This window comes from Gorilla gorilla, chromosome 12 (assembly GCF_029281585.2).
Source record: "Gorilla gorilla gorilla isolate KB3781 chromosome 12, NHGRI_mGorGor1-v2.1_pri, whole genome shotgun sequence".
Classification (NCBI taxonomy): domain Eukaryota; kingdom Metazoa; phylum Chordata; class Mammalia; order Primates; family Hominidae; genus Gorilla; species Gorilla gorilla.
The window spans coordinates 30,203,935-30,227,089 of record NC_073236.2 but is presented as its reverse complement, the minus strand read 5'-3'; the positions used below and the strand labels follow the sequence as shown (position 1 = coordinate 30,227,089).

The 23,155-nt window shown below is 59.3% G+C and overlaps 1 protein-coding gene across 9 annotated transcripts in view; it reads right to left on the bottom strand.

The window, feature by feature from the left end:
* LOC129523503 (alpha-2-macroglobulin receptor-associated protein-like) overlaps positions 1 to 21,603 on the bottom strand; it is a 37,437-nt gene extending 15,834 nt beyond the window's left edge. For 4 of the 9 annotated variants that reach the window (XR_010129859.1, XR_010129858.1, XR_010129860.1 and 1 more), the window contains exons 1-7: positions 21,341 to 21,569; positions 13,986 to 14,130; positions 9,104 to 9,225; positions 7,898 to 8,018; positions 7,076 to 7,234; positions 5,155 to 5,237; positions 3,725 to 3,901 (exon numbers count right to left, since the gene is read on the bottom strand). Coding sequence is in view for 1 of the 9 variants with exons in the window: in XM_063695515.1 (XP_063551585.1) it covers positions 1,947 to 2,033; positions 3,725 to 3,901; positions 5,155 to 5,237; positions 7,076 to 7,234; positions 7,898 to 8,018; positions 9,104 to 9,225; positions 13,986 to 14,130; positions 21,341 to 21,544 (1,098 nt within the window). In the remaining 8 variants the exon portion in view is untranslated. Of the gene's footprint in view, positions 1 to 1,539; positions 2,034 to 2,866; positions 3,902 to 5,154; positions 5,238 to 7,075; positions 7,235 to 7,897; positions 8,019 to 9,103; positions 9,226 to 13,985; positions 14,131 to 21,340 lie in introns of those variants that run through there. The other 5 variants (XR_008677308.2, XR_010129861.1, XR_008677309.2 and 2 more) reach the window with 5 other exon arrangements.
* Between the last annotated feature and the right edge of the window lie 1,552 nt (positions 21,604 to 23,155).

Below are 23,155 nucleotides of genomic sequence, written 5' to 3'. Positions count from 1 at the left end.
CACGCAAAGACACAGACTGCCCAGAGCCATGCACGTGGAACCCATGGCAGGCGGGAGGTAGGGAGCTGCGGTGGTAGGAGTCAGAATGGGTACCCCTGTGGGACTGGCTCTGCGGAGTGGAGGGCATCACCTACGTCCTTCGTGAGTGCGCACCATGACCAGCCACACCCATGGAACTAACACTGGGTATCTGGGCTTTTTGTGTAACTGCCTCCCCTCAACACCATGGTCTCCCACATACAAAAGAGGCCATTATACAGTAAGACACGCTACTCCGCAATTAGACACCACAAAACGCCAGCCAGGCTGTCCATAATTAAAAATACCGAGCACCAAGTCTCAGCAATCCACTAGTGTTCTCCTTCCACCCGGCTGGGAGAAAGAAACATAGTCCAACCACTTTGGAATCATCTCTATACTTGGACAACACACTTCGTAAGATCCATTAGGTGCTCCTAGAGTCGGCCCCCACCCCCACCCCCACACGAGTGTTCACCACAGCTATTTCCAAGTGAGTGTTATTACCCCAGAAAGGAAGCAACTCAAATATCCACCCACAATAAAGTGCATTAAAATCAGAGCACAGGACAGTCATGCAATGGAATACTATACAGCAATGAAAAGGAACACGCTTCTGCTAGATGACAGGGCTGAGTCTCACCAACACACTGAGTACCTTAAGGCTCTCAGGATAATGGGAAAAAAAAGAACCAGAATCCACCTCCCGCCCCACCAGCCACACACACACAAGTCCACATAGGAACAGGCACCCACATGCTGTACCCTGGGGCCCTTCCAACCCTGATGCACCAACTCCCGACATGCTGCCTCTAGCCTTGACCTTTCTCAGAAATGATAGCTTAGCAGATGTTTGGCAGATCTCAACAGTCAAGCCAAGATTCAGCTGCAGTCAAAACACAATACGCCTGGTGGAGCCTCTTCCAGGTTCAAACACGGGAACCACGCTCGGAACCGGACCCGGATCCAAGCCTCTTCCAGGCTCAGACAAGGGAAGGGAACCATGCCTGGAGCCGGACCCGAGCCTCTTCCAGGCTCAGACACGGGAAGGGAACCACGCTCGGAGCCGGACCCGAGCCTCTTCCAGGCTCAGACACGGGAACATGCTCGGAGCCGGACCTGAGCAACCGCCAGTCCATCAGCTATGGTCAGAGGAAGGCCTCCATGGCTGTCTCTCCCCCGTGAGATGGGGCGTTTACACAGCACACTTAGGGACACGGAGGCCCTGCAGGTTTGGTGAGGTCTCCTGAGGTCCCTGAGCTGCAGAGGTGACAGTTGAAAGACGCTGCCTCCAGGCCACAGTCTCTGACTGTCCACAGAACCACACGCTCCACATCTTCCCCTCAAACTCAACTCAAGCGCTCTTGGCTTTAAATCAGGCCGGGCCGTCTCACGGGAAAAGGAGGTTGGCTGCAAAGACCCACGGGGCCCAGAGGGGAAGCTGGCTATGACGCGATCCCTTCACGAGCACTGGCTCCGGCCCCAGCCACCAGGACACTTAGTGACCAGCCAACAAGCGGGTGGTTTAAATACTGCACTCTATTTTTTAAGGACTCTGTGCATAGTATTTCCGGTGGCAGATGTGTAAGATTTTTTATGTAAATCGTGTTGTTTTAGCAGAGGACTATCAGACCTGACAGCAGCTGGACATCGAGGTCCTCACTGGGGTGGTGACTGCCACACTGATGCTGAGTGGAAGCCAAGCCCCTTCAGTCAGAGCTGGGCCGATCTCAGACCCAAATGCTACCACCACCAAGCCCTGTGTCGCGACGGCAGCGGCTGCAGTCACCAGAAACAATCCTTCCTGCCTCGACACCCGTGCCAGCCCCAGCCACCCTGACGGTGGGCTGTCCACGGAAATGCCACGGCCAAGAGCCCAGGTCCTTCACGCTGGCCTCTTCCCTGCCTGGCTGGGCTCCCCAATGCCTTCAGAGTTCGTTGTGCCAAGCTCTGGAGATCCTGCTGGACAGGTCCTGCAGATGCTTCTTCACATGTGGACAGAAACGTCTCATCAGCTGGGGACAGCGCGCCTCGAGGCCAGCTCTGTGAGCTCAGCCTCACGTCAGGAGACGCGCGATCCAAAAGGAAAAGGCGCAAGCCCTGCACATCTGACTTTCCAATTCCACACCCACCCAGAAATGCTCAAATCACAAAAGCAGCTCAGTGCTAACTAGAAAATCCCACCAAAGAACGCTAAGAGCCACCAGCCAGGAGCAGTTCATGCTGAAGTGGAAAGCTCAGGGTCTCTGTGATAGGCCCATGGTGTTATTTATTTACTTACTGAAAGGGTCTCGCTCTGTCACCCAGGCTGGAGTGCAATGGCATGATCTCAGCTCACTGCAACCTCTGCCTCCCAGGCTCAAGTGATCCTCCCACCTCAGCCTCCCATGTACTTAGGACTACAGGTGCCCACCGCCACGCCCGGCTAATTTTTTCTATTTTTGGTAGAGATGGGGTTCTACCACGTTGCCCAGGCTGGTCTCGAACTCCTGAGCTCAGATGATCCACCCACCTCAGCCTCCCAAAGTGCTGGGATTACAGGTGTGAGCCACTGTGCCCAGCCCCACAGTGTTATTTTTAAAAGTAATGACCAGAGAGACTGGGACAGAGCTCTGGGAAAGGCGCCTTCCTCCTCAGGGCCTGGGAGGGAAGGAGAGGGACCTCCAGCTCCTCACATCACAACAGCCCAGAGCATCCCCACAGATACCACCCCAGTGGCAGCAGGTGCTGCGTCAGCCCAGCCTGGGCCGGGGTCACTGTAGCTCTCCCCGGATTCTCACAAAACCCTGCTCGTGGGCACCACCTCCCTCTCCACATAGGAGCCCGTGGCTCAGGGTGAATAACTCACCGAAGGTCCCTTCTCTCAGCGGCCCTGACCTCTGCTCCAACGGTGCGGGCGCCTCAGGCAGTGCCACACGGCTTTCTTAACCAACACCGAGCTTTGCCGTGGTCAGGTGAAGCTAGGTGCACGCTAGCATTCCATCCCCGCGTCTCGCGGTAGCGCCCTGCAAACCCCACATGGTGGTGCTCACCCTGGACCTGAGCTCCTGCCCACGGGCAAGGGCCGCAGGCTGCTCTCCTGCACATTCTGCCAGGCAGACCCGCACCACCCTCTCCTATCAGAACTTCTACCTTCATTTATTTTTTAGGCCTTTCCTATTTTTGAATCGGTAACACATGCCTGCAGTTCAAAGTTTAAAGGGCACAGATGGGGCTCCTGAGCCCCAGCTCCCTCCAGAAAGAACTTGGCATGAGCTTCCAAGGTTTTCTGTGCCTCTGTGGCAAGGCCGTGCGCTGGCTTCGGCTTCTCCTGGGCTCTGCCCCTCCTCCCCTCACATCCCAGGGGCTGTGGGGAAGGGGGCTCGCCTGTCTCAAGGGCTGGAGAGTGCCCTGACTCATGGGCTGGCTGTGGGTATCCAGGTCACGCCCCATCCTGGTCACAGGAGGACGAGGCAGTGGCCTGCCGGGGCCTGCACTCACACCTGAGGGTCGGGGGACTGCACTACAAGCCCGGGGGGCTCCCCTAGCATGGCTGCTGTGGCCTTCAGTGCCCCACACACTTGTGGCCCTGGGGTTCAACTCGGACAGGGAAGACAACAGCGTGGGGCCCACACCCCATCTACAGGAAGCCCTGAGCTGCATGTGGGCAGCCTCATCTTTCCTGCAGGGGAACTGTGGCCTCCCCGGTCCTGGAACCCGTGCGCACCGTGTAGCCCAGCTCCTTGGTCCGCCCCTCCAGCAGGGCGTGTTTCTCGCGGCTGCGGCTCACACGCTCGCCGTCGCCCACGCTCTCTGCGTGCCTCAGCTTCTCGTGCGCAATCTCCAGCTGCTTCTGGTAGTAGTTGTGCTTCTCGATTTTGGCTTCGAAGTGCTTGAGCTCCTCCTGGAACAAGGTTTCCATAGGTGAGTGTTCCCTCCCCATGCTCGCCATGCCATCTTGTGGTCCCGGGTGAACTGCAAGGACGCCAAGGGACGGCGCCATACCCGGGGCAGGACAGGCCTTGCGGTGACATGGGCAATGAGGGGGCGGCAGCTGGGAGGCCATCACACTAGCAACGGGTCCCAGCCCGCGCCTCCTCGGCAGCCCTAAGCCGACCCCTTCCCTGTCTCTGCAAATGGCACCCCCGCCCCCCGAATCTGGGGGGCCTCCAGTTCGTTCCCAGCCAGACCCCATGTCCAGGGGCTGTGCTTCTGTGGTGGCTGCCTCTGCACCCTGCCCCCCAGCCTGCCTGGGCTCCACTGCTGCTGGACTGCAGCTCTGTCCCTGCTCCTGTAGGCGCCCTGCCCTGCCTTGACCCCACGCTCCAGACCCAGGGCCCTCCATGTGGCCCCACCTGCCAAGCCCCATGCACATGCCTGCGGCCAGCTAAGGTGCCCCAGCCCCAGAGGGAAGCTCCTGACCCCTTTCTGGGGGAGATGCTAAGGGCCCTTCCTGGGGCCAGGAAAGTCCCAAGTCCTATGAGGGCAGGACCACACCCACCTCCCTCCCAACAGACACCAGCTATAGGGACCCTGGGTGAACTCACGGCCGGATACCATACCCAAGGCTGCCCACCCAGGACCCCCGCTGGACTCCCCACTCCTCACAGCCCTGCTGGGTGCTCACCGAGCTGATGAATTCTCCACCCTCAGAATGATCTGGCACTCCACACGCCCCAGGAGCCCCTGCCACCTGAGGTGGTCTCCTTCCCTCCCTGGGCCTCCATCTCAGGAAGCAGTGACACCCCTAAACGATCCCGGTAGTGTCCTTGGTCCCCTCCCCCCAGACTGTGGCTGGGTCCCGACCAACTGTTGACCATCCACAGTACCCGCACCAAGGCCACGCTCAGACGTGGACACGGACAAAAGAACCAAAGCCCCTCCCTCCAGAGCCTGGCCCCGCCCCTGAAACACGAGTTCCCACGCAGATGAGGAGGAAAACGCAAGCAGGTTCACCGAGTGGTTAAGGAAGAAACTGCGAGAATCTTGAGAGAGCGAGCTCGGAGGAGAGGGCTGCGTTTCCTTACCCGGAAACTGCAAGAGAATCTTCACCACAGGAGAGAGCTAGAAGGAGAGGGCTGCATTTCCTTACCCGGAAACTGCAAGAGAATCTTCACCACAGGAGAGAGCTAGAAGGAGAGGGCCGTGTTTCCTTACCTGGAACGCCTCCAGCTCCTTGTCCGTGAGGTTGGCGGACTGCGCCAGGTCCCACAGGTCAATCACCCTGGGCTCCTCGAACTCTGCAGGGGAGGAGCAAGAGTGGCCTCAGCAGCACCCGGGGTGCACACCACAGCCAGCCCCGCGGCAACCACGCTGAGTGTGTGTGGAGCCTATGAGGGTTTGCAGGCGCGACCTGCATGTGTGTGAAACACGGGTGTGTGCACTCAAAGTCTCGTGGGGCACAGAGGGCATCTGCTCAGTAGCTCACATGACCTCGCTGAAATGTGGCTTCTCTGTCCCCTTGGCCAAACAACTGCTTCTCCTTTGTGTCCAGAAACACCTGCCTCCATCAGAGCCTGGGAAGCGCCACAGCCCGCCCTGGCTGCCTCTGAAGCAGGAGGCAGAGGATGGACGTGGCCTGTGTGCAGAGGCTGCTCAGGACCTCGGGTGGGGGCGCCTGCAAGTTCAGCCAGGTCCAGACGCAGGCACAGGCTGTTTCCCTTCGGTCCTGCTCAGGGTCTCCAGCAGGATGTGGTGCTCATGAAAGTCAAACATTCGGGCTCCTGGGAGGAGCCAAACAAACCAAGACAGCTCCTGGACCCTGGTGCTCACGAAGGGACGCAGTGAGAGACTCCGGGGCCATCACCACTCTCCATCCAGGAGCGAGTAGTCCAGAGCCGCCTGCCCATGGAGCCCCGCAACAGTGGCCCCTGCTCCCTCCTCTGCTGACCCCTTCCTGCTCAGGACCCTGAGGACCCTGGGCTGGAGGGGCTTGCTGGAAGGCCCAGGCAGACCCGCAAGAGAACTGCAGGAGCCGCTGGACACAACTGCCTTGGGGACAGCCCGAGGTGGGAAGAGGAGTGTGTGGGGCTGAGTCGCCCTTTCCTGCATGGACTATAGCCAGGCTCATCCGGGTCTCTCCAGCACAGGCACTCAGCAAACTGCATCGCAGGCCTACAAGGTGGTCCAGCCCCCAACACTACGGCCAAAAGCCTACAGCTGACACAGTCACCAGCACCAGGTCAGGCTAAGGGAGCCTGGGTTTGGGGGTGGGTGGTGAGGGGTCTTGCCCAAGGGCACTCAGGTGACAGCAGCACAGCCAACCAAGGGGACCTGGGCCCGCGTGGACACATTTGACTGCTGTGCTGGAGGCTGCCTCTGGCCAGACCATCCTGGAGACGAGGCGGTGGCTCTGCCTGGCACCGGGGACAGAGACCAGCCCTGCTGTCTTATCACCATGAGGGCACAGATGCCATCTCCTGGCGGCTGCTGCCTCCTCGAGCCTAGAGCAGTGCCTGGTGTGCAGCTGGCGCTCAGTGTGCACGTGGAGGATGAGGTACAGAATCGGAAGCTGTGTGAGTGAGGCCAGCAGGCTTCTGGTAAACCCTGCACAAGGCTCTGGCCCGGGTCCGGGGCAAGAAGCAGTGGTGCAGAGCCTGGCCACTGAGGGCCTGCAGTGGAGGGAGATGAGCTGCTGAGATGGAGCCACAAGCTCTGTGGCCTCAGCGGGCGTCCTGCCCCTGCCAGGCTGAAGGGGACTGATGGACGGTGTGGGTGGCATGAGATGGAGACAGAGCTGTGTTTGACAAGTGGTCTCTGTTCTTGGCCAACAGCAGCATGGGAGGGGCCGTGCTGCTGAGGCTGGGGAGACGCTGGGAAGGGCTGCTCCCAGGCCCGCTACCGCCACTGCCCTCCGCTAGTCTCCAGGTACAAGGCTGGGGACGGCGAGTGACCTTCATGGAGCAGCTCCTGGGAGCGAGGCCTGTGACCACCCCTGGGTAGACTGAGCGCGCCGAGGGTCTCCGCTGCGTCCACAGGCCCGGGTTCCCGTCGCTACAAGCACCTGCCTGCTTGTCCCCAAAACACAACCAGAGACGGCCCCACCCTCGGGAACCAACAGTCCCCGGCGGGCACTCACCGGCCTCAGTGCTGTAGCCCTGGTGGCTGACCCTGCGCAGGCGGTCCAGGCCCTGGTTGATGCTGCGCAGCTTCTCCTCCAGCTCCGTGTGCCTGCTGTGCAGGACGTTGCCCTTGATGTCGCTCAGGTCCGAGGGGCTAATGACGTTCTCGTGGATTTCTGTAAAACCGAAGGCAGGACGCCATGAGGCTGGGAGTCCTCACCCTGCCTGCCCAGACCACTGTCTATAATGCCCACTGCTGGGGAGCTCAAACTCGCTCTCATTTCTGGGCTGAAAATGTCCCCCTTCCGCGGTCCTGCAGTGCCGCAGAAACGACCGTTGGCACAGCTTCCTTTCCAGGCGAGACAGGCGAGACGCCGGGACACGCGCACCAAGTGGCGCCTGGCGGTGACAGCTGGGGCACCAGGTCCCCTGGGGGCTGACTCTGGACCCCTGCCCTGCCCCCTCTCTGCTGGGTCACCCTCCATTTTACTCCAGCTTTGTGGGGTGGGAAAGTCACACATTTGGGGAGGGTCACGAGTCCAGAATGAAGGACCCATCAGTGAAGCTCAGGTCTGACAAAGGCAGCAGCTGTGCCCATGGTGGGGGCAGGCGCCGGTGAGACTTGGTTCATCCAATGCAGGCGGGCGACTCCCAGAGCCAGCCCTGCCTGCACAGCAACCTCCCCACTCACAAGTCCGGTGGAACCCTGGGAGAGGGCGTCTGGTGCCGCCCCCCTGCCCCTGCCGTGTTCCCGAGGGGAGCCGAGGCTGCCCACTGAGCACAACGAGCCTCAGGTGCAGGAGGGGTGGGGGGCAGGAGGGGGTGGGGGCGGGGGGCACCTTCGGTCCTGCTCAGGGTCTCCAGCAGGACGTTGTACTCGTGAACTTTCTCTTTGTGATGCAGGAACTCCCGCCAGAGCTTGTCCAGTTCTTCGCTGGAGAATTTCCCAGAGGTCTTCGCCTAAGAGGGAAACAAGGCCTGGAGTGAACCCGCCGCGGGCTCGTGTGGCCAGGGCCGCTCTTCAGCCGACCACTCCTCATGGCCAGGCAGGCCCTTGCCTACGTGAGTGCCGGGCCAGGTTCTTGGCCTCACGAAGGGCAGGAAAACAAAAAACAAACCGGAGAAGAGCTGCCGGCAGGCAACCACCCTTCTCCTGGACGTGTCCAGGCTCAACAGGGGACGGCTACCGAGCTGGCTGGGGTGGGGAGCAGAAGATCCCAAGGAGGGGGACAGGGCAGCAGCCCGGTGACCCTGGGCTTGCCTGGCTCTCCCAGCTGCAGGTGGTGAGGACAGCAAGGCCACCTTCCTAGGGGGACCTCTGCCAGCCCCTCATTGTCATCCCACCTGCCTCCCGGTTGTGGGGTGACGTGGCTCACACACGTCCAGGGAGGCCACACAGGGCCCTCTCTCCCTCTCAGCCCCCTTCTACCGACTCCATCTCTCCTGGCCAAGGACAATGAGCTGCAACTGGGCTAGTACAAGAAGTCTAACTGTTGACCCCAAATCAATGTGATCCAGAGAAACTGTTCTGGAGCAGGAGCCGCTGGAAATGGGGGAGCTGCGGCAGGTAAACACCCTGCCACGGCCCACCAGGCCCTGCTGGGTCCCAGCGCCTGGCCCCGCACCAGGCCCCCGCACCCTTCCCAGGCACAGGGTGAAAGGCCAGCCCCACACACGAGGGCACCCTTCTAATCACAGAGGCACGTCCACGGCACCACTCACTACACTAAAAATCCGACACGGAGTAAAGAACGCAGCCCATGCTACATCACCGTCCCTAACCACACGTGACCTGAGCTGAAGGTCTGACAGCTGCAGGCCAAACAGAGCTCCTTTACTCAAAGAGCAAGGAATCTTCTTAACAGGAAAGCTGAAAAGATTCACAGAACGACAGTGGAATGGCTTCCTTAGGAAGCCGCCGTCTTCCTGAGACTTTCCCAAACCCCGGCTCCCATGCAGAGCAGAGACTGCCCCTCACAGCCCCCGCCTTAACACTCGGCGTAACGGCACCAATTCTGCAAGGTATGCAAACAATCGAAGAGTACCTTGTGCCACAGCTTTTCCAGCCTGGGGTCATCCAGCCCATCTTCCTGGGTGCCACTGAGGGAGTTGCTGGTCACCTGCCAAGCGTCCTTCTTCCCGTCCAGACCATACTTGGCCAAGATGACTAGGAGAGAGGGGAGGTTCTATTTGATATGGTTTCCTGTGAAAAACAGTCAACAGCCAACACATCTGGGTTGCCACGGTGGGTGAGACAGGTTTGCCTCTCATTTTCCAGTAGTTTCCTTTCACCCGTTTCCTGGATGACCACTGGAGATCTGGGGAGAACAAGAATATAAACAAGCGTGGGGTCTGTGGTCTCCCAGCACTTAGGAAAGGGTCTGGCAACTCACGGGACACCCCCAGGACCTCCCTCTTTCCTACCAGGGACACACCGGCTGGAGTCCTCCATCAAGCTGTGTCCCCGTGAGACGCAGCTGTCGGAAGCAGCTGGTGGGCTGGGCTGTAAGAGTGGTTACCGATTGGCCCGTCTTTAGCGACCAGCTGCACGGATTTTCAAGAACAAAATTTGCAGCCTCACCTGCTACCATAGGGCAAAAACTCTTAAGGACCACAGGACAGAGGCCACCTGCAGACTGTGCAGGGTGGCAGGGCTTTCTGACAGCACACATCTTATATTTATTGGGAGGAAAAACAGTTTCTAAAGGAGAAACGTCAGTGTCAGCAGCTTCTAACAAAAAGTTACCGGTAGCAGCCAGGAGGAATAATTAGTCTGCAGTGTGCTGTGGCCCAGCCACTCGGGGAGCCCTCTAGGATCTGCCCACGTGGTGCTCCCCTAGCCCCGCTTCCCTAGGGGGGACTCGGCATCTGTGGGCTGTGTCTGTCACCACACGCTGCCACCAACATGATATGAAAGCAGGCGCTCGACACGGGCCCTGGTGCCGACAGGACTCAGCTGCAGACAAGTCCTGCACTTGGGATGTGAGAGCAGAGCCTGGGGGCTGGCCTCGCCCTCCGGCAGTAGCTCTCCCCAGGCCCCAGTTCCCACTTCCAAGTCCTGTGCTGTGGCTCTGTGTGACAGGCCCTCTACTAAGTCCCCTGGAATCCGGGGCCCATGCAACCCCACCCGCCTCCTTAGCTGGCGGTGGGCTTGCCTGCTGGCCCTTTCCTGGGGGCTGGGGGAATTCTCCCAGGGCCCCGCCTCCCACAGAATGGGGTCCTGCCTTCCCCTCCTGGCTGAGAGGGCCCTGAGTAGGCCTCTCCCAAGATGCTGGGCTCGGAGCCTCCCTTCGCCTCACACTTCCCCTCACCCCGGGACCTCTTCACCCAGATGGTGACTCCTGGACCCCAGCGCCTCCTCTGGGCCTTCACCTTCACCCGTGACCCTACTGGACAGAACTACTCCCAGCGGGGCCTCCACATGCTCTGGGCTCAGCAGGCCCCCCCCCCCGCACCTCTCCCAAAGGTCCATCCTCTGTCACTGCCAGCCCTGGGGACTGTCCCTGCTCCAGGGACACCCCGAAAGCCTCAGGCCTCCTTTCTCATCGACACCACCCTGGCCTCTGATCCCTCCTGTCTCATTCTGTCTGGAAGCCTGGGCCATGGGGGTCTCAAGGCCACACGCAGCATGTGCTTCTCGTGTTCCAGCCTGGAAGCGCTTGTGATCTTCCTAAGCGTGAAAAACCAGCCTGTGGTCTTGTCCCTGAGGAAAGCCGTCTCTCCTGACAGCAGTCAAGAGCTGCTGGCGCTGGGCACGGGTCCCGTAGATGCACGCTTCAAAGCTCAACCACATGCTGGGCCTGTCTTCCATGGCAGGGAATTTATACCTGAAATAACTATTTTAGGCCAGGCGCGGTGGCTCATGCCTGTGATCCCAGCACTTTGGGAGGCCAAGGCAGGAGGGCCGTCTGAACCCAGGTGTTCAAGACCAGCCAGGGCAGCAAAGTGAGACCCCATCTTTTAAAATAAATAAATAATTAAATAAATAATACCGGCTGTGGGGGATGAGAAAATAAATGAAATAAATACATACAAAAATACACAAACTTTTTAAAAAAGTGGCCTGGATGCCTCCTGGCCTTAGAAAGCCAGTGCCAGGCCTGCCTGTGAAGGCCGTCCTGCCCAGACCCCCAAGTCCAGCCACTGCTCAGCAGCACTGAGGTCACAATCCCAGGCTGTGCACCCCTGAGCCCGAGAGGAGGAGAGGGGGAGACAGGGAGGGTGGGCCATGTCCTGGGGCTCTGAGGCTAGCCTGGCTCAAGCCTTCCTAGTTGGAGCCAAAAGCTCTGAGCCAGAGCCCAAAGTGGCTGGTCAGACCCCATCAAAAGGCAGAGTGCCCAAGGCTGCGATCAGCAGCAGGGACTATGGAAGGTTCTGGATTCTGGAGGTGCTGGGTTCTGCATGGAATGGAGTCACAGAGCACTGAAGCTGGAGGCGGCCTCAGGAGCACCGAGCCCTTAGAGCTCCTGGGGAGGATGAACACGGCCCCACACTCCCTGCCTAGGGAGGACGGACGCCATCCCACACCCCCTGCCTGGGGAGGACGGAGGTGGCCCCACACCCCCTGCCTGGGGAGGACGGACGCCGCCCCACACCCCCTGCCTGGGGAGGACAGACGCCACCCCACACCCCCAGCCTGGGGAGGACGGAGGCGGCCCCACACCCCCTGCCTGGGGAGGACGGACGCCGCCCCACACCCCCTGCCTGGGGAGGACGGACGCCGCCCCACACTCCCTGCCTGGGGAGGACGGACGCCGCCCCACACTCCCTGCCTGGGGAGTGAAGTGGCCCTGGGGGCGCAGTGGGGGTGAGGACAGGAGCGAACCCCAGAGCAGAGCAGGGCAGGGCAGAGTGGAGCGTGGCCCGTCTGTCTCAGGGTGGACCTCAGCATGGAGGGTGCCAAGGGCAGGCACACTTGGCTATGGCTGGTCCCCCAGGTATGGTATCAGACTTGATAATGGCACGGGGGACCTTGGGGGTCCAGGGGCCACACCCAGAAGATGGCAGGCAACCGGCCAGGACGAGCCTCTCTCCTGAGCGTGGGCACGGTCTGCTTCTGGGACGCCGGCTCCTAGAGTCCCACTAAGTTTTCTGCCAGGTCACTAGGCAATGGCAGAAAACAAGACAGCTCCACTTGGGCCACAGACCTGGACACTCTGCAAGGACACTGCCTGGCATGCAGGAGGGAGCTGGTTCTTAGCCCACTTCTGTGCCCCCTGCAAGCTGCTCTGTCTCCTCCAGGCCCCGAATGCTGCCCTGCTGCATAGCCAGTCCCTTCTTCCTGGGGGCACCTCCAGGACAGGCTCTTTCTTGGCCCTTGGGAATGGCCCACTAGACATGCTGGTGGGGATGCAACCATCCAGAATTGTTTCAGCCATGTCTCTGTTCCCCAGGCAGTCCCTACCGCCATGTCTTGGCTTACGTCCCACCCAGACTCTTGAACATGGCGGCATAAACCAGCAAAAATGAAGCCGGCCCTCTGTCTTTAACCCAGGCGCAGCCACATGACATGTCTGCTGATGCCTGCCAATGGTAGAAGAGGGGTGGCTGGGAACAGACCACCTGCTCAGGAGTCAGAAAACCCTGGCTCCAAATCTTTGCTGCACTACTCAGCTCTGCAACGCCAGACAAATCACCCTCTCTGAGCCTGTCAAATGGGACGACAATGAGTTTTGAGGAGTAGGTGTTAGAGCATCAGGCCTAACGAAGGAACTCCATAGACACCTCCTCTCCTTATCAGAGACAACCCGGGCGCTGCAATGCCTGAGGCCATCAGCACATGTGAAAAGCAGGGCTACAGCAGACTCCAGACATGGCCAGGGCTCTGGGGCCACCCTCACGACAGCAACAAGTGCGATGGCAGCCACCCCCACCCCCACCCCAGTGGGGAGTATCCCACTTGGTTCACACCACTGTCCTGTGAGACAGGAGGAGGAAATGGAGGTGGGGGGCAGGGGACTATGCCGGGGGCCCAGGTCACACAGGGAGCAGCGGGGGAGGGGATTAGGGAAGGGGTGCCTGGGGTCAGGCCCAGGGGCAGCAGTTGGGTGGAGGCGCAGCAGCTCCTAGGGCTGCTACACATAGCTGACAGCAGGCAGCTGAGCACTCGACTCTCCGGAGCAGCCCCAACCCCAGTCCCACGGGCCCACCTGGTGTGCGTCCTCTGCCCGCCAGTGCCCTGCTGACGGGCCCGTGGTGAGGGAAGATGGTGGAGGAGAGGGGTCCAAAAGGAACAGTCGCAACTCTGTCATTTAAAACCCTCCTGGCTCTGAGGACACACCTGTCTTCCGTATGCTGGTACCAAGCAGGCGACTGTCCTGCCTCTTCTTGAATACCCACAGGGACGAGGGCTCACTAAGTGCATCACAACCAAGTGTCCATTCTGAAAACATCTGGAGTATGTCCCCAAAACTTCAAGATGCTAGGGGAGACTGCTTCCTCCTCTGGGTGACAGAGCCTCCTGCTGTCCTCCGGTCCCTTCCTGCACCCAGTGCCCCTGCCTTGGCCCTCCCTCTGGCGTGCCAATGGCACCTGTGACAGCAAACCGAGACCACGGCCAAGGGCGCATCTGTGCTCAGAGGAGAGCCCCCCGCAGGCTGTGCCCAATGGGCCCCTTGGCCAAGAGCCAAGGAGTCAGAGGCGTAGCCCACAGCACTGAGGCGAGCAGCCACCATCCCTCATGAGGGTTAGCCTCGCCAACCTCTGAAGCCAGTGGCCACCTCCCTCATGAGGGTGAGCCCCCAACCCAAATCCTAAGCTTTCTGGGCACTCAGGATGCTCGGGGAAAGGCTCGTTTTGGATATCCAGATTAAGCATAATGCAAATATTCCCAAATCCAAAAACAAAATCCGACATCCAAAACACTGCCGCTCTCAAGCATTTAGGAAGAGGGATACTCGACCTGCATTAGGAAAGAAACAAACGTACCACTGAGGTTGCGTATGAGTCTCGCTTCCTTCTCCCCATCTTCGTCCAAGCCGTCAAGCTTTAGTTTCTTCCAGGCGAGTTCGTCCCTCTCCTGTATCTTCAGATCAGCGTGGAGCTCGGCCAGCCTCACGGGAGGAAGATGCAGCTGCGAACGAAGGGGAGGAGCCTGTGAGCCACGAGCAGGACGGACCAGGACACAGCGGGAAACTGACCTCGGAAGAGGCTGGCCACTGGGAGGTCCTGGGAGACCAGGAAGAGGTGGAGTCAGGGTCACTGTCCGCAGGATTCAAACCCCACAGGTTTAGACAAGAACTCAACATGGACACCATTCTCTAGGCCTGTCTGTATACACGATCTGGAAACCCCAAGTCCGTCGGGGGCTCCCCACCAGCAGCGGCTGCTCATTCCTGTCCGGCTGTAACAGGACACCCCACCCTAGCACCTGAGGACAGTCATCGGGCACTCGGATAAACAGAGCAGGAAGAAGATATCCACTGCATTACCATTGCAGATACACATTGCAAGGACACAGACACCTAGAAGCTCTTTTTTAAAAAAAATCACTGTAATCTCAGATCTGCCCCATCTTCATTTCCCAAAGACCCTCAGTCACCACCTCTCAAGTGTATCATGATCCGAACTGTCTTGCTGAGACAGTTCTTACACAGCCCCAGATCCTTCTGGAGCAGGAATCTGTCACCCTCTCACTTACCTGCTGGCGTAGACCACACAGGCAGCGCCCCGGAACGAGCTGCCGCACTGGGGCTGAGGAACTTCCCCGCCCCACCCTCATCCCTCTCCGCAGGGCAGGCCACGCTTCCTTCATCCCACCCCTGCTCTCCCAGCTCTGGGACCCTGGGTGAGAGAAGGGAAAAAGTGAGGTGACCGCTGGGCACACTGCTTTTTGGTTGCAAAGACAGGATTTAGGCCAAGAGTGTCCCCACGTCAGAATGACTGGGCCAGAATGCCAGGCGGCCGAGGCAAGCAGCAGAAGGAAACCCACCGGCCAGCTCTCATCAACTCTGGCCTCGGGGCTGGCCCGGCCGCTAAGAGGCGTGTGCTGGGGCAGGCCAGCCCTTCAGGGAAGCGAAGGCTCTTCCGTGCAGAGCAGAGTGGCCCAGCTGTGTGAACCAGAACGTGTCATGAGGTGGGACCAGGGTTCACGGAGACAGGGTGCTGTCCCTGGCTAACTGGGGAGGCTGCACCGCATGCCTGTCGTGACGCCAGCGCATTAAAGGCTCTGTGGAGTCCTGCAGCAAAGGAAGTGCTCGGCACTGTGCAGTGCAGATCCCCAAATCTCTCAGCTCTCAGGAGGGTCCCCCTCTCTGAGCACCTGCATTCTCACATTCCCCCGGGGCTGGTCCTCACGAGCTGCCCGTGGCTCTAGGAGGGAACCCCAGCTCCTGCCTCTGAGCTCCAGGTGCCCATCACCTAACGCCTGCCTCTGATCATGTGTGTTTCAATATGGAGTCTGTTTCCCCTTAGAGATTTGAAATATTAATCTTTTATCTATATTTCATTAGCTATTTTCTAACATAAATACAACACAAGCTAGTATCCAAAGTATGTGTGTTATATTTCAATAAAGTTTATGTAAAACAGTGAACATCCCCAGGAAGCGTCAAGAGCCGGCTGCCTTCCCAGTGTCCCGCAGCCCGCACCGCCTTGCAGCCAGAGCCTTCCCAGTGTCCCGCAGCCCGCGCCGCCTTGCGGCCCGAGCCTTCCCAGTGTCCCGCAGCCCGCGCCGCCTTGTGGCCCACACTGCCTTGCAGCCCAAGACCTCAGGAGGCCCAGCCCTCAGGTCCACGCCGCACAGGGGCACACGTTTCTTTCAAGACTCACACGAAGCCAATTCTGTGTGTTTGGCACAACCTACACTCCGGAACCTCCTCGCCTCACTCTGCCTGTATCTAGACTGAGCCCATCCTGCTCCCTGCAGCTCAGTCTGTGTTGGGCCTGGGAGGAAGGAGACCCCTGACCACAGGCCCTGTCTCCAGCTGGGTGCTGGGGCTGTCAGCTCCGCCCTCTCTCCTCTCAGAAGCCCAGCCTGACTATCCGCAGCTGCCGTAGCCACACAGGCCCCACCCTCCAGGAGTTTAAAATTTAGTTAGGGACGAATTCAGATTACTGAGCCAAGATCCCCAATGGTAAACAGATAGCAAACGGTAGGCACAAAATGAATGGCAGGGCCTAGGGCAGAGGAAAGCTTCTAATTCTCTAGAAGGTTCTCTAACCCTTGGTGGGTGGTCCCAGGGCAGTCTTTTGTCTGGGCCCTCCTGGTAGATGCTCTGCGCCCCCATCTCTGCAGGGGCTGCTTTCCAGGATTGTCCCGACCTGAAAACCCTTTCCCTGGCAGCCTTCGACACACCCCTACCTGCGTGCCTCTTCCCCAGCCAGCCCCATCCACCCAGCCCCTTCTCCCCAGAGCTCCACCCCGTGCCCCTCTGTGCCCTGGACACTCGCCTGCGGCGTCCACTGGAAGGCCCTAGGAGACCTGAGGTCTGATCTGAGCATTCCCAGCAGGAGGACCCAGGACAATGAGGCACCTGAGTGACGATGAACTCTCAGGAGGGGCAGTCTGTGCCTCAGGAGGAGGGGGAGCCCACACCTGCCTATCTTGTTTGTGACCCAAACTCCTGGAGGAACAGGTCTGCTGCCATCTCTACTTCCCCGTGGCTGCTGCTACCCTGTAGACACCTTACTTACCGCGCTGCACTGCCCAGGAGGGTCTGAGATGCGAGGCCCACAGTGATGGTCCAAGCCAGAAGCAGCACCCTGGGGCAGGCAATCCAGGCCCATGCTCTCAAGTGTGTGCTGGCCTTGAGGGGCCCCAGGTCTGCCCTCTTTGGCTGCAGGGGAGAGGACGCAGGTGTCCCATGACTGCCCATGGGCTGCCCGCTGGAAAGCGGAGCTGAAGACCCAGGGCTGCTGAAGTCCTGGGCCCGTCCTGGCAGGCTCACAGCCAGGCACCAACCCCTGTAACTTGCGGTCCTCACTGGCTTCCTGTCTGCCTCCCTAGGGTGCTGGGAGAATCAAGGGCAGGTGCTCCGTGGGCTGTAAAATCTGCAACCCACAGGGGAAAGTCATTTTCTCCCTCTGATTCCCCAACTCTCAGGCAACAGGGGGTCTAAATTTCACACCGCATGTCTCACAAAAGCCAGCTCCCTTTCCCCTGATGTGTGGCTGCCAGTGCTCAGCGCGGAAGGGGCCAGCCTGGCAGCACCACCACAGAAAGCAGCCCCAGATCTGCACAGAGGAAGACCAGCAGGTCACGTGCAGACCCCAGACCCCACGTCTGGATTCTTTCACCTCTCTCAAGTTAAATGTTAATGCATCAAGTTAGAAGTACCCTGTGGAGACCAACTGCAGAAAAGAACCTGTCAAACATGAAGCAGCGAGGCAAATCATCAACAGCCAGGGTATACATGCAAGCAAGAAAGCCGGTTCAGCTGATCAAACGACGCCGGTCCTGTGTCTTCAGACACAAGCAGAGCCGACCATGTCCTCCTGACCAGACCCAAGGGCCCAGCACTGCTCGGGACCTCAGCAGTGGCCCTTCCCCACACAGCACCACCTGCATGCCAGCAGAGCTTTCTGGAACTTTCCAATAACCTGCTGCTGCTTCTCAACGCCCCAGGAAACCCAGGCCAGGGTCCACAGCTACACCACTGGTGTCAACCTGCACACACAGCACAGTTCAGGCTGGGCAGGTTCCAATGCCACCAGGACCGCCAATGGACCACCTCTTCAGAGGGCACGTGCCATCCTCCCAGCGCTCACCTGAGTGCCTGCACCAGACTGCAAGGCACCCACCATGAGGAGCAGGCTGTGGCGGTGACTAAGGCTTCCTGGCACGCTGTACCTGTCTCACCACGGCAGGTGGCATGCACTGTCCCAGCCCAGCCACTGTGCCCCAGCTCCTTCCACCTGAGCTCCATGGACAAGGGCACAGCCATACCCACCTTGAGCTGCTGTGAGGTCATGCATTGGCCTGGCGAGTCCTAGGTGCCCATGGAGGCCACTGGCTGGCCCATCCTCAGAGGCCCTTCTCAAGCCAGGGGGGATGCTTGAGAGCTGGGGTGGGGCTCTAAGGGCTCCTCTCTGCAGATCTCAGTTTCCACTCGTCAGACCTCTGAGAACAAGATGCTTCACACACTCTCATTGCAGTCACCATTCATGTCAGAACAAAGGACCGTCTGCGTGTGGTGCCTCCTGGGATTACACCTGTAATCCCAACACTTTAGGAGGCAGAGGCGGGAGGATCACTTGAGCCCAGGAGTTCGAGACCAGCCTGGCCAACATGGTGAAACCCCGTCTCTACTAAAAATATAAAAATTAGCCGGGCATGGTGGTGCATGCCTGTAATCCCAGCTACTCAGGAGGCTGAGGCATGAGAATCGCTTGAACCTGGGAGGCGGAGGTTGCAGTGAGCCGAGATCACGCCACTGCACCCCAGCCTGGGCGACAGAGTGAGACTCTGTCTCAAAAAAAAACAAAAAAACAAAAAACCAAAAAAACTAAGGACCTATGGCCAAGGACTCCGAGCTCATGGCACCGTGCAGCCCAGACCAAGAGGTACACGAGTGTGTCCCTGAGCACCGCAGCTGGACCATGCAGACCCTGGAGCTTACTCCTCAGCATCAACACAACACACAGAGCTCTGAAGAGGCAGAGTCCTCAGAAGGCGTCTGTGAGCACAAGGGCTCTACATGGCCTCCGACCTCCAAAGCTCCAGGGACAGCCTCTGCTCAGGAGTCTTGCAACACAGTGGAGCCCGCCTGTGAAAGAGGAACTGGGAGAGTCACAGAAAGTCAAGATTCAAGTTGCTGGAGAGGATGAAGCAGCACCCCCCGGCCGGGTCTCGCCTGATGAAAGCGGGTCTCAGCATCTTCTTGGCGGCAACCTCAACGCAGGTCTCACAGCCCATCAAAGGCAAAGGTTTCCTGAAACGCTCCCTTCACCCTATGCCTACTGACACACTACGCAATCCTATATGCCAGGATGTGGCTTTACATGCAGAAAACAGGGACACGATGTTTTCATGAAGCAAACCAAAGAAAGGACAAGACCATCCTGGCTGCTGAGCGCAGGTCGCAGGAGGCTGAGAGCAGTGGCTGCAGAGCCGGGCAGGACGTGCTTCTCTGAAAAAGCAGCCCTCACCTCAGTTATCTTCCAGGGGGCGATCCAAGACCCCGTCTCCGTCTGATACCTACCTACAGCGGCGAGTCAGGTGGGGTAAGAAGCCAACTGGAGTGACTGTTTGCACGAACAATTCTCTGCCCCTACGTTCGAACTGACTGTGGCTCCTCCTGCCTCCTGACCACTCTGGGCCCTGGCACGCTCGGCAGCAAGAGCCACAGCACAAAGACCACTCGGGATGCGCTACCGCCACTGAGAACCTCAAAAAGACCCGGACGGGTCTGACGCCTGCACACTTGGCTCCAGGATAGAACACCCTCACAGCACCGCCACCCTCCAAGCTTCTGTTATCTGGAAGGAAAATCAAGACGAATGGGCTCTGCAGGCCTGCCTGCCATAGTACCAGGCTCTCTGGAAGGGGGGAAGACACACAAAATCCCCCAAAACACTCTCACCCTTGAAGAATTTCACGTTCTGTTCAGCAAAAAAGACTTGCCCACACAACTAGAACTTCAGGACTTAAAGGGACCAGAAAGATCATCTAGTCCAAGGCTCAGTCCAAAGTGGAGGTGAGCAGCTCGCCCTACCATGGTACCCAGTGAACCTCAGGGAGGTTCAGGAGACATGACCCGACCCAAGACTGAAACTGGTCAGGCGAGCACCCAGCACCGGGGGACAGTGCAGGGGCAGCCCGAGGGTAGCCGGACCAGTGCAGGGGCAGCCTGAGGGCAGGCATATTGCTGCAGGGGGCCTGGGCTGACAAAGACAGAGGACCAGCTGGAGGTGGCTGGAGGTAAGGTGGAGCGCACCAGGGCGGCCCTGCAGAGCAGGTGGAAGACTTGGGCCAGCACCCAAAAGTAAAGGGAGCCGCTGGGGTTCCTGGGCCCGAGTGCACTTCCTCAGCGCCACCTCCAATTGGTCAGGGAGTCTATTTCGGGCTCCCCATTCCTCATGGGGAGGGGGGACTCCACCCACTCAACAGATGCCCAGTGCAGTGGGCACGGGGAGGCAGCACTGCATCCCGGCTGCTCCTGGTCACACCTGTTCCCTGCTGCTGGGAGGCCATCAACACATCCAAACCCAGCCGTGTCCCCAGCCCCTCCAGAATCCCTTCCTCCAAGAAGCCGCCCTGCCGCTCCAGCCCAGAGCGTTCTCCCACCTCCGCAGGCTGAACATTACGCATGGGGCTTGACTGCTGGTCCCAGGAGCAGTTCAGGAAGGGCCTGTGGAGCTGATGCCCAGGCGTCAATCCCCATCCCCACGCAGTCTTATAACCGTCTATCTGTCCCCCACCTGTTTCTCCTCTCCCTTTTCGTTCCAAAAGTTCCTTCTTATTCTGCAAATCATTTACTTTCCCTCTCAAAGACTCAGGAATGCTTAAAACTGGACTATTGAGACAGAGATCTAATCTGACTCCTGCATTTGGGATGAGATAATGAGGCCCAGATGGTCGGCATAGTTCGAAAACACCCATTTCAGGTGTTTTCAGGAACACCTAACAAATGAAGCAACCGTATCTTAATGAAGAGAGCAGCTGGCCCAGGGTCACGCACCAATTAGGAAGCTGTTGTCCCGGGGAGCCCCACCGGCCGAGCCACCTTGGGGGTGCCCTTTCCCCTCGGGGCCTCCGTACCCTCATCTCTCAAATGAAGGAGAGGTCAGGTGAGCGCCCTGTTAAGACTGACTTTCAGCATTCCCAAGGTCGCGTTTTATGTGCTCTAAACCGATCCCATCTCCTCACCTCCTCATTTCTCGCTCAAATGAACAAGCACAGGCTTGCTACTGGGATTCCTTCTGTCCCTGGACACGTCTTTCTACCCAACATTTTGTTTTTCTTGTTCCCCCACATAGGGAGATAAGGTTGAGGGAACAGGCAAAGGCTCGGGAGGCAGGAGACCTGTGATCTAGCCTGGTTCTGTCCCTACGCTCGGGTCAGTAGGCCGCCCAGGCTGGGGAGGGCGACACTGACCCTCGGGGTGCCGGCCGCCACCTGCTTCACACGGCGTCGTCGCCGGCACGGGTACCTTTCCTGCTGCAGAAGGGGTCGGGGCGCCCCACCTGACACTTGGGGGAGGCTGTGCCAAGGACAGGGCGCGTGGGGCACAGGTGCCCCGGCTGCGCCCCCCTCCGCCTCCGACCCCTGGGCCCCGCTCCAACGACCCCAACCACGGCCCCCGCCCCCAGGCCCCGCTCCACCGCCCGCGGGCCGCGCTCACCCGCTGGGCCTTCTCCCACAGCTGGTTCAACTTCTCCATGCGGAACTCCTCTCCGGACTCGCGTTTCGGGGACGGCTTGGGCTGGTTCTTCTCCCGCGAGTACTTGCCGCCGTGGCTCGCCGCGGGCCAGGGCCCGAGGAAGAGCAGCAGCAGTAGCAGCGCCGGGAGCCCGCGCAGAAACGACCTGACCCTCCGCGGCGCCATCTTCCTCTGCGACTGGCGCTGCGCGGAGAGAACCTAGCCTGCCGATGCCCCGCCCACTACCCCGCCCCCACCCACCGCGCGGTCTCCTGGGAATTGTAGTTCCTCCGTGAGCGGCCGGCAGCGGCGAGGCCGCCGGCGGACTCCAGCGCCTAGGAAGCCCTGCGCAGGCGCAAGCGTTTCCCAGGCAACCACGCTGCGGCCCGAGGCTGCAGACTCTGGCAGGGGATACAACTGGAGAATGAGGGTGGCCGGGCGGGAGCAGGGATCAGGCCTCACCCAGAGCCCGGAGCCTGGAGCCCGCACGACTCGAGGCCTCTTTCCCTCTCTGCCCCACAGAAAGAGCGGAAAGCCCAAGAACCGGGCCATGTTTGGCTGAGCCTGATAATGCTCCGGCTTCAAGCGCACTGACGCCGACTCTTGCATGTCCAGTGCTGTTGCGGGGTTGGCACTGCCGCCCGGGCCTGGCGCTGAGGAGCCTGGCCCAGCCCGCTTCTGCCCTCCGCGGAGCGCCTGGCCGTGGGTGAGCCCAGGCCAGGTTGTCCCGGGGACGCAGGACCGCGCAGACGTCCCCCTACGTCCCGGGACCCCTGCCCCAACCCGCGTCCCAAGCGCCTGCTCTCGCGCCTGCTGCAAGGCAGGAAGGACTTCGCGCGCTTTTCCCCAACCCATGACACTCTAGGAAATTCACAGAGCCAAAGTTAGCATAGACCGCTCGTTGGGGGCTTGGCCAGTGAGTTGGGAAGTGCCCTGGAGGTAGCGCGGGAAACAACGGGAAGGAGGGAGACAGACGGCAGCTGGGCCCCTTTGGGCTCAGAGAAGGGACAAGGGGAGCTCATCTGGCAAGAATGATCTGAAAAGGCCTCCAAGGGTGGGCGGGATTTTGCCGGGGGAGGGAGGAATTTCCAACTGGAGGGACAATGACAAAGGGGGTGAATAGAGCCTGGGCATCTTGAGAGGAATTAATGTTAATTCATTTCCTTTTTTTGCGTGGGGGGATAGGGTCTCTGTCATCTAGGCTGGAGTGCAGTGGCATGATCATGGCTCACTGCAGCCTCGACCTCCTGGGTAAAGCGATCCTCCTGCCTCAGCCTCCCAAGTAGCTGGGACTATAGGTACGTGTCACCACGCCCAGCTAATTTTTGAAATTTTTTTGTAGAAATTAGGTCTCCCTATGTTGTCCAGGCTGTTCTCCAACTCCTGGGCTCAAGCAACTCTCCTGTCTTGGTCCCCCAAAGTGCTGGGATTACAGGCGTGGGCCACTGGGCCTACCCTAATTTACATTTAAATTGTATCTTGTGTTGTTCCAGAGAAGATTTCAGGTCCCTGGAATCAAGGTGATCTGCTGCTGTCCTGTGCTGCTTTTCTAGTATTTTCAGAGCCATCGTTTCATTTCTTTTTTTCCAGCTGTTGAGTTGTTTCAGGCAAGAGGGTAAATTCAGTCTGTTACTGCATCTTAGCTGTAAGCACAAGTTCCCAATATGGGATGTATGGGGGAGAGGAGGTAAAGGAATCCCCCAGGAGGGTGGTGGAGGGAGAATGACCTCATGCGAAGTGACTCCAGAGACAGATCAAATGCTGTCATTGCCATCGTTGCATGTTTTTAAGCCTCAG